General features: G+C 41.1%; 1 protein-coding gene across 8 annotated transcripts in view; it reads left to right on the plus strand.

Annotated features, from left to right (window-relative positions):
* The window catches only part of ctbp2l (C-terminal binding protein 2, like), a 93092-nt gene that overhangs the window by 75935 nt on the left and 6917 nt on the right, over positions 1–10240 (plus strand). For all 8 annotated transcript variants that reach the window (XM_034861485.1, XM_034861490.1, XM_034861486.1 and 5 more), the window contains 5 exons: positions 1746–1890; positions 2864–3070; positions 5276–5490; positions 6793–6923; positions 8708–8835. In XM_034861485.1, the coding sequence (XP_034717376.1) occupies positions 1746–1890; positions 2864–3070; positions 5276–5490; positions 6793–6923; positions 8708–8835 (826 nt within the window). The remainder of the gene's footprint in view (positions 1–1745; positions 1891–2863; positions 3071–5275; positions 5491–6792; positions 6924–8707; positions 8836–10240) is intronic.

The following is a 10240-nucleotide window of genomic DNA, read 5'->3' on the forward strand; positions in this document are numbered from 1 at the left end:
CACACACACACACACACACACACACACACACACACACACACACACACACACACACACACACACACACACAAACTGTACAGTACATGTATCACCAAATCGAAACTCTTTTCCAACACTAAACTGTCTTTCACTCTAACCCGGGCCAAAAGAGGAGGCCTTGCTGCTTTGTCAAAAAAAAAAAAAAATCAAAAATGATAGATGTTAAATGCAATAAGGCTTTGGTTACTGTGCAGAGGGGGATATAGATTGGGTCAGAGTTTCCATTAAAAGAAACTACATTCAGAGTGGATTTTCCCTCAAAACAGCTTCATTGCTCACCCTAAAAGACTCCTTCCCAAGCTCAAAAACAACACTAGGCAGAGGACTGTGCGTGCGTGCGTGCGTTCGTGCGTGCGTGTGTGTGTGTGTGTGTGCATTTTGACTGGTTGTGCATGCTTATGTTTTAACCTTGAAGTGCTATCTGAACTGCCAGTCCAGGACACTGCTCTAATAAAAGCTGTATGGAGATTCAGAGCTACTCTGCTAATCACAGGAAAGATGCTGGTGTTTGGCTGGTGCTGGTCTTTTGCCGCTGACAAGAGCTGTGGCTGATACTGAGCAGGGAAAGCGTAAATCCACATCCGACTGAATCACAGGCCAGGTTACCTTCTACTTCTCAAGTAGCAGAGGAGCAGCATTTCACAGTGACACCCTCCTGCCATGACCAGTGTTGGGAGTAATGCATTATGAAAGTAACTCAATTACAGTAATATATTTCTTCCTGCTGTAACGCAGTAATGTAATGCATTACTAATAAAATTGCAATCTCAGTAACATGAGTTACAACGCATTAAAACGCAAGACTTGGTTTTGTCTTTTTAAGAATTCAGCAAAACTATTGCTGCAATTCAATGGTTGAGATGACTGCAAAGACGGATGCATTTGCGAGATGGACATACTCCCATTATTTTTAGGAGTTTTTTACGCTGCGTTGAAGCGAGGTGCTGTCCTGTTACTCTTGATGATGATCAAACAGTCTATGGGTCAGAACCAAATTTGCAACAGAGAAGGTACCACTTTTCCATGATGGACTGATGAAATTGCTGCATGTACCGACCATAGATGCAACAGTGCTAGAATTAGAGTATAAGAAAAACAGAAGTGCAGTACAGTTAAGTAATGCATAGCAGCAATGCTATGTTACTTTATGATCTTACTTTTGATCTGGCCCAAGTATTAAAAAAGATTGTTGTGGATATGTTTTTCCTGATTGCTGTCATATCACTCAAGCATTTCATTCCTGGATGTAAAAGGGTCAAAGGCCATCTGACTGCAGTCCTTTTTTTGACCTGTCACATGCTATCATCTCTCGAGGTTTATTCTGCAATCAGTAGCTGCCTTGACCTCTCTCTCCAGGCAATTGCCCAGATCCTTTGTCAATAAACACCCTCAGGGTCTGAGTGTAATTATGATGACCATGCGGAACCGCAGCCCCCCTGAAATAATACAATTAATTGTTCCACTTCAGCGCAGGTCTGTAAAAAGACAGTGTGTCACTGCTGCTGGTGACCATGTGATGTCTGTAGTTCCCCTTGCTGTGAAATCGTAAACATTTTCTTAAGTGGCCGGAGTCATGGCTTTTCTGGAAGGAATGTGATCTTGTGATTGTCATGACTTTCTTATAATGGACTAATAGTCATGTTGCGTGCATGTGCATTCGTTCATTCAGTAATCTCACTACATTTTGTTAATGTTTGTGTCTGCAGGTGCTCAATGAAGCAGTGGGAGCCATGATGTACCACACCATCACTCTGACCAGAGAGGACCTGGAAAAGTTCAAAGCTCTACGCATCATTATCCGCATTGGCAGCGGCTACGACAACATCGACATCAAAGCTGCTGGAGAGCTGGGTAGGAATCCTCCACAGTCACTACTAAAACATAACCAGTATCAAGATTGATACTGACACAGTTGATAGTGACTTTGTCTACAGGGAGACTGCTCCCGAAAGCATTTCTACTGTTTACTTGTTGTTTTTTTACTTCATGGACTTTCAGAACGCTATCAAAGGCTGAATTAAAGAGTCCGACAAATGGCCGACAGCTCACTGTAAGCCAAAATGTTCAAAGAGATAGAAAGGGAAAGAAGCACACAGAGAGAGGAGAGTTCAGTCTTGTCTCTGAACCACCACCCAGGCTTATATCAGCATGCTGGTGGCTCAGACAGCCCTTACAGTTGACAAAGCTGGCATTTTTCTGCCAATACGAGATACTGTGTCTAACTGCCACCCACTCACCGAAGGCGCTCTGCCTCGCAACGCAGGAGTCAAAAGCTATCATGCCTGGAGAAGGCGGCGCTGATATGGCGGCTGTTCTAGGGGAGAAGAAAAGGGGCCATTGATTGAGCAGGTTCTGGCTATTTTTTGCTGTCCAGAGACGACTGTGCTGTTACTCTGAGATACAGAGTGGGATGAGAACATTAGAGGAGAGCGAGGGCAGGCAAAAGTGCTTAAGTGCCGATAATGGAAATCTTTGTGTTGTTGGAGGACAGGCAAGGTAATAGCACAAGGTCAGAGGTTTGAATGCTCTGAAGGTAACAGCATTATGAGCATTCTACTGAAGAAAACCTTGACAGAAAGTGGCTTAAACTTGCTTTATTATCTATGTCCACAGACGTTTAGCTAGAAGAGATATCTCAATTCTCATGACAATATGTATTCAATGAAGTGCAACCAATTTATTAGCCATCAACCCAGTATCTTTGACTGGTCCTACTACTAACAGGGCAATTTATATTGGAAAAATTCTGTAATTAGAATTATGGCATTGATTTTGCATGTTTTTTTGCAAGATTAATTGTGTGTGTTTGTTGTTCTTTCTTTAGGCATTGCTGTGTGTAACATTCCCTCGGCAGCTGTGGAGGAGACGGCAGACTCCACCCTATGCCATGTCCTCAACCTTTACCGACGGAACACCTGGCTCTACCAGGCTCTCCGGGAGGGCACGCGGGTTCAGAGCGTGGAGCAGATCCGCGAGGTGGCGTCCGGTGCCGCCCGCATCCGTGGCGAAACCCTTGGCCTCATTGGCTTCGGTTAGTATCATTTATTCTGTTACTTTTTCCACTCCCTTTTCTTGCCCTCCGTTCTGTGTTGTCATATCCTCTCACCGCTTAGTGTGCCTTTTGTGTTCCTGTCCTGATAAGGTTATTGTTTTCCCTCTGCCCATCCCACAGATTATCTCAAGGTTGTCTGTTTTGCCTCCCTCTGGACTGGCTTCCTTTTCTCTGCCACACACTTCTCTCATCCCGCTGCTCTAATGCTCACCATTATATCTCTTTAATTCTCTCTTCTTGTGTTTTTAACTCTTCTTTTCTGTCACTGCAGCTCCCCCAACACCTTGCCTGCCATAATCAGGCCCCTCATGGTAGACCTGGATTTTCCCTGTGTGTGTTTGTTATAGTGTGTTTCCCTCTAAACACCTCTTTTAATGCTGATTGTATGTGTTTGTGCATCATTCTACGCTGTCTCAATATTAGTGGGATGACAGATGCTTTGTCTTCTCAAAAGCCTTTTCTAGAGAGCCACCTTATCTCTGTGTCCACATACACTCCCCCAACCTCCCCCCTACATGTCCCAGACAGCCTCTTAGACTTACTGTGCCCAAACTGCAGGTCCTGGCAGGGAGAATGCCCCCACCCAAAAAAATCTATTTCTTTCTGCAGAGGATGGGGGAGAACGAAGGCCACCTGGTGTTTGTAGGACTCCGCACATACAGCCAGCTGCGAAAACTCTGCAGGCTGCAAACACACTGAATAAAAAAAATAAGCTCTTGCTTTGGGGCAATAATAGACTTAGGAGTACTTCAAATACCAGTCACGCCAACGTATTAGGTCTTTACGCCTTTACTGTTAACTGTTGGGGGGCTTAGGAATTTGTTCATTTGTAATAGAATTGATTTGTCTATTGCTCCCTGGATTGGTTTTAAAATATCAGTGAGATTACCTCCCAGAAATAGCTATGCTAAATTCCCTTTCCTTAGCATTTATCTGTAAATGATCAAAGAATTATACTTTTATCTGGGGAAAGCTGCCTTTTTTTAACAGTTTGATGATCGGACATGCTATTTTTGCATTTGTCATATCATATTATCATCTATTGATAATGTAAAATATCTTGATGCTTTTAATAACAGAGACCCTAACCAATCATTTGTCTTTGACAGCCAGCTGCACACATTTACACTGAATGGACTGTTCTACCAAAGTAGCATTCTTTCCTTCATGTTGTCTTTGACCAATCATCAACACATCTGCCGCATCACCACCCGGGGGTGATGATTTCACATTTAAGTGCAGTGAGTGTCACCCTTGTCCTTTGACTGTGGATAAATTAGCAACACAAAGCAAGAAAGCTGTGTGGCAGACCCTCTTAGAGAGAGGTGGGCTTAGAAATACAAAAAGGATACAAACTGTTTTTAATTCTGTGGTATCTCCACATGAAAGGAAAAATCCACACACAAACAATAATAGTTTTCTAATAGTTTATAGTGCTACAGAATAGAATTGGAAATTAAGAGATGTTTCCATATACAGAAAACATCAAGTGTAAACACTGGACTTTAACATCAAAGGGATGCCATTGCCCTCTAAATCCAACACTTTGCACCAATTTTCCAACAATCACACAAGCAAAAAATCAAAGAAGCACAGATGTCTGTTTTAAACTAACTGAAATACTCATTTCCATGCTTCTGCTGTTTTCTGCGTTGGTCTTTTAATCTGCCTGCACACAAGTGAGTGCAACAAGGTAATGTGTTCAAAATTTAAATTAACTGAAGCAGAAGTACACAAGGCTAGTTAGGACACAGTAATTCAAAGTTGATTGTAATCCATTAGCATTACTGAAAAAGTGAATGATTGCTTAAGTATTATATGGAGTCTTTATGTTGCTGTCTCTTATTGGCTGAGATTGAACGAGAAAAAAAGACTCTCCTCGACTTTGGAGCCTCAGATTAGGACATAATGCTCTATCACAAAGAGAGGACTTGGAGAGTGTAAAGCACCTTATCGATCCTTTTCTCCAGCAACAACACCCAAATCTCCATCACCCTCATGCAGCTGCTGCTGTTGAACAGTAGCTGCCATCTCTAGCAACAGAGCGGAGGCTTGCAGCCTAGACAACAAATGGCTGTGAGAGAGAGAGGAAAACTCTCTTACAGTCTTCACTAGAAACCAATTACCTCTCTTCTTATGTGTTTGTGCACTGTAAACATAATTCACTTCTCTGTGTTTCCTCAGGTCGTTCGGGCCAGGCAGTGGCTGTGCGCGCAAAGGTTTTTGGCTTCAACGTCATCTTTTACGACCCCTACCTGCAGGACGGCCTGGAGCGCTCCCTGGGTGTACAGCGCGTCTACACCCTGCAGGACCTGCTCTACCAGAGCGACTGCGTCTCCCTGCACTGCAACTTGAACGAACACAACCACCACCTCATCAACGACTTCACCATCAAACAGGTACATTCGCAAAACAAGGGCATTCACATGCAGCACGTGATCAAACAGAGCCGAACATACCATTGACCAGCTGTGACCTGACCTGGTCTTAATGCGGTGCTATCTAGCAGGTAGACAAGCATAGCTGCTGGTGTATTATTACTCTGTCAGCCTGGAGGCTGTCCTAAAGAGCATTATAGTCGGTTGAAAGAGAGAGTGGGGAGAGGAAACGGTAACGGCCTTCCTGCCTGCACATTCCCTGCTCTTTATCTTAAGCTCCACCAAAGCTGGACACAAATTCATTCCTTTGCTCTGTCAAATGCAATTAGCGCCAGCCCACGGCTACAGCAAATATATCGACTAGGCTGCGCAGCAGGGGGCTGAGAGCACTGCGAGGGGAAAGTGCTGTTCTCTGAGTCCAGAACTGCAATCTGAGGCGCTGCCTGGGGTGACACCTGCAGGGAAGCTGGGGAACTACACAGGCTGAAGAAGCATCGCCCTTCTGTCAATTTCTCCCCATGTTGCCCCTCACTGTTTTCTCTTTCTTGCCTTTTTCTACGATTTGTGAGTTACAGTATGTGAAGAGACAAACACAAGTGGGTGTTGGGTAATAACCTAACCTAGTTAACTCTGTGTTTTTTTGCAAAGCTTAAGATTCTCCGCTGCCTCTAAAGTAGTGCAATGAAAGAACACTTTCCTCTCTTCCTCACCAAAATGCTTGGCAGTCACTTTTAGCTTCTAAAGTGTGTGTTTTTGTGTGTGTGTTTGTTTGTGTGCGCGTGCGTGCGCTTGTTTGTGTGCTTCTGTGTGTGTCAAAACCACCAAGGCCTAATAAAAGACTGCCTGCCAGCGTAAAGGATTTTCGTGCCCCTGGATTTCAGCTTTTGTCAAGATTAAGGGATTACTTTCTTCTGAGCATATTCATTTGATTTGTTTTTCTTCCTCCCTCTTACACTTTTTGTTGTGCCTTTTTTCCCCCACAAGCAACAAGGGGGGGTGGTGGTGCCTCATCTTTCAGCTCATCCTTCATCTTTCATTTCAGCTCTTGGTTTTGGATAAAGACTGTTCTCTATTCCACGTCTGACAGTATTTTTCACAGATGCTGTCTCCTAGATCTTTCAGGTTAAAGCACTACAATGGTGTCACCGATTATTTTTTCTCAATTTCTGCCCCGTGTAATATGTTTTAAGACCCTCAAATGCAATCAATCCAGATTGACTGCCAGGCTGACAGACACACAATACACACCCACGTCTGGTCATTTGTCTGTGGATAACTGGCGGTATCTCTGTTTTTCTGTTTTGATTTGTTTGTATTTGACAGATGCGTCAGGGTGCGTTCCTGGTCAACACTGCACGGGGTGGCCTGGTGGATGAGAAGGCCCTGGCCCAGGCGTTGAAGGAGGGCAGGATACGTGGAGCTGCCTTGGACGTTCATGAGACGGAGCCCTTCACGTAAGTGTACACACACACACATACCCACACGCACATTCTGAAAGGCAGACAGATGAATGCTTCTCTTAGAGAGACAGAAGGAAATGGATGGGAAGGAAAAGGAAGCAACAAATTACACACAGTCAACGAGACAGATAACCTTACAGCTGAAGAAAAAGACAGGCAGGCAGGCAGAAACAATGGCAGCCATATGACGAGTTAAAGACACTTCATACTTTTTTAAAAGGCTCCTTCAGGGCACTGAAGCTAATGTAATTCAGGAGATGGAGAGCTCCCTTTATTCCCGTCAGAGGAAACTTAATACAGCTAGTGGATGGTTGAGTGTGGAAAGGTGCAACTAAGAGTGTGTCTTCTCCTTCTTTAGCTCAATGACTCACCACCTATTAGGACAGGTTTCTAATGGAAAAATGTTCATAGGAAACGGTTAAGTTGAAAATTAGTTTGAATCAAATTTTACCAAGATTGTTGTAAGTCATAATCAGTGACAGTTGGTTTGAGAAATGTATCCAAATGTAAGCCCATAACAAGCTAAAACGTTGGAATAAAAATCATCCTGTAAACATTCAGGCATTCATCTTAGGCGGTATTTAACTTTACTGCCAAAATATCATTTTTCCTGTAGTCTCGTTACTGTACTGCAGCTTTGAGCTACAATGTATACGGTATTTCATTTTCCACTCCTGCTCTCACCAGAGGGCAAAGAGACACATCTCCTGGTTTTCCACCTTTCCTTAGAACCAAGTTCCTCGTCTCAGGGGGGTGACTGGTGTTGATATGTTGTTCACGCATCAGGGGCAGTTAGGGAGTTTGGAGGCTGCTTCTTTCTGGCCTGCTGCTCAACTGTTTGAGCCGACTGAAAATCAGCCCGATGAAGCTGTGTTTCATAACATTGGCCCTTCATCCCATGCGACATGATGCTGATTCATGAAGCCGCTGAAGCGTTACACACACACACGCACACACACACACACACACACACACACACACACATAATATATAATAAAATAATATAGATAATTGTGGCATGTGTGAATTACAGAATCTGACATCTTCTCCCGTTGGGCATGTTTCAGTACAATTGTCATGTAAATATACACAAACATTTCACATTTTTTGAAGAATAATAGAATGTAAATTTTTTGTAATATGTAACAAGTTGATGCACATATATGGGTTTTCTGATTGCTTCAATAATGAATAACATTTTTGTTACCCTCGCACAAAGCAAAACACTAATTCTCAGCAAGACACTGAACCCCCATTTGCTCCCCACATCCTGTATGTATAGCTGTCCACTGCCATTCCTAATACTAAGGAGTGGCTAAAATGCAGAAATAGAATTTCACTACATTGTAGTATGTGACGATTATGAATTTTGTAGTTTGTAAATTTTATTGTTTGATTAATTTAACTGCCTGGACACAAAATATCTCTTTTTTGCTGGAAAGGCTATTTTTAGTGTGTGTGCGCTTCAGGATTCAGCCTTCAACGCAGCCCTCTTCAGCAGTTGAATGTGTAAACAGACTTCAAGTGTTAAACTCTGCATACTTATCATTATACACAGTGAAGGTTTGACATCCACACAAAGTAACAATAAGCAAAGCATTAATGGAGGGGGCTTTTTGTAATCTTTGGATGAAATGTACATCTCTAATTTTATTCATCATTATTCACATAGAGAAAAACAACACAGATTTGGTTGCCTTTGCTACAGTCTTCTTTACTAAATACTTAATTATAGTTTGTCCTTTTAAAACTTTTTCTACCTCTCTCTGTTGTTTTAGTTTTGCTCAGGGCCCACTGAAAGATGCTCCAAACCTGATCTGCACACCACACACTGCATGGTACAGTGAGCAGGCCTCTCTGGAGATGAGGGAGGCAGCAGCCACCGAGATCCGAAGAGCCATCACCGGTATGCAGTCACAGTATTAATCATCAATTTAATTTTAAAATCCATTTTTGTTTGAGTTAATTTTGACACAGGGAATATGTAGGATGCTGTTAAAATCAATACCTTTTAATTTACCAGTAACAATTACAACTACAACAATTATATTTACTATAAATTGATAATAAGAGAGCACAACTACACAGTCTTAGTTGGTCATAATTCCTTGGACCACTCTATCCATCATTTGGAGGTATGCCATGGAAATGTATAGAGATATTACAGAAAATCATGCAAATGTCATAAAAACAGTCATAGTATAATTATCATAAAAAAACATAAAAACAGTCATTTTGTATGTCAAAGAAATTCATAAATCATCATAGTATATTATGTATACTATATATAAATTAAAAGTCATTGTATATTATGTAATAAGTCAAAGTGTAGTATGTTCAAAAAATTAAGTAATTAAAAAGTAGTATGTTGAAAAACGTCTTTACAAAGTCATAGTATAGTTTTCCAGAAAAAGTCATAAAAAGTCATGTTATAGTATGTTGAAAAAAGTAATGACAAAGTCATAAAAACAGTTGTAGTATAGCATGTCATAAAAAGTCAGTCAGAAAGTCATAGTATAGAATTTCATATTATATGCCATGAAAAAGTTAACTCCGTGGACACTCTGTACCATCTGACAAACAGCCTTATATGTGACCTGTTGCATGTAAAAAGTCATAGCATAGCATATTGGAAAAAAAGTCATAGTATAGCATGTCGGGAAAAGTGATAAAAAGACATAGTATGGTATGTCCAAAAAGGTGATATAAAGTCATAGTATAGCATGTTGAAAAAAGTTATGTAAAAAAGTCATAGTATGGTATGTTTATAAGTCAAATTATAGTATGTTGAAAAAAATGTGATAAAAAATGTCATAGTATAGTATGTCGATAAAAGTTATAGTACAGCATTTCAAAAAATGAAATAAAAAATAGTATAGATTGAGGAAAAAAGCAATAAAAAAGTCATAGTATAGCATGTTGGAAAAAGTGATGAATTCATAGTATAGTCTGTCCAAAAAAGTGATGAAGTCCTAGTATATGTCGAAAAAAAAGTCCTAGTATTGCATGTCGAAAAAAGCGATGAAGTCATGTTTTAGGATGTTGAAAAAGTCTTAGTATAGCATGTATAGAAAACATTTTGAAAACTGTTTTGTATGTTGTAAGAAGTTACAAAAAACATGTGTACCAGCTGCAAGGGTTTGAACCCAGCCCTGCTGACACCATGCTGAATGTCTTCCTGTTCCTGTCGATATAAAATACATAAAGAATACTTAGTAAAAGTCATAGTATATCATGTCAAAAAAAGTCATAGTATACAATGGCCAAAAAATAGTGATAAAAAGATCATAGTATAGTATGTCGGAAAAAAA

The sequence above is a fragment of the Etheostoma cragini genome, chromosome 21, assembly GCF_013103735.1.
Source record: "Etheostoma cragini isolate CJK2018 chromosome 21, CSU_Ecrag_1.0, whole genome shotgun sequence".
NCBI lineage: Eukaryota > Metazoa > Chordata > Actinopteri > Perciformes > Percidae > Etheostoma > Etheostoma cragini.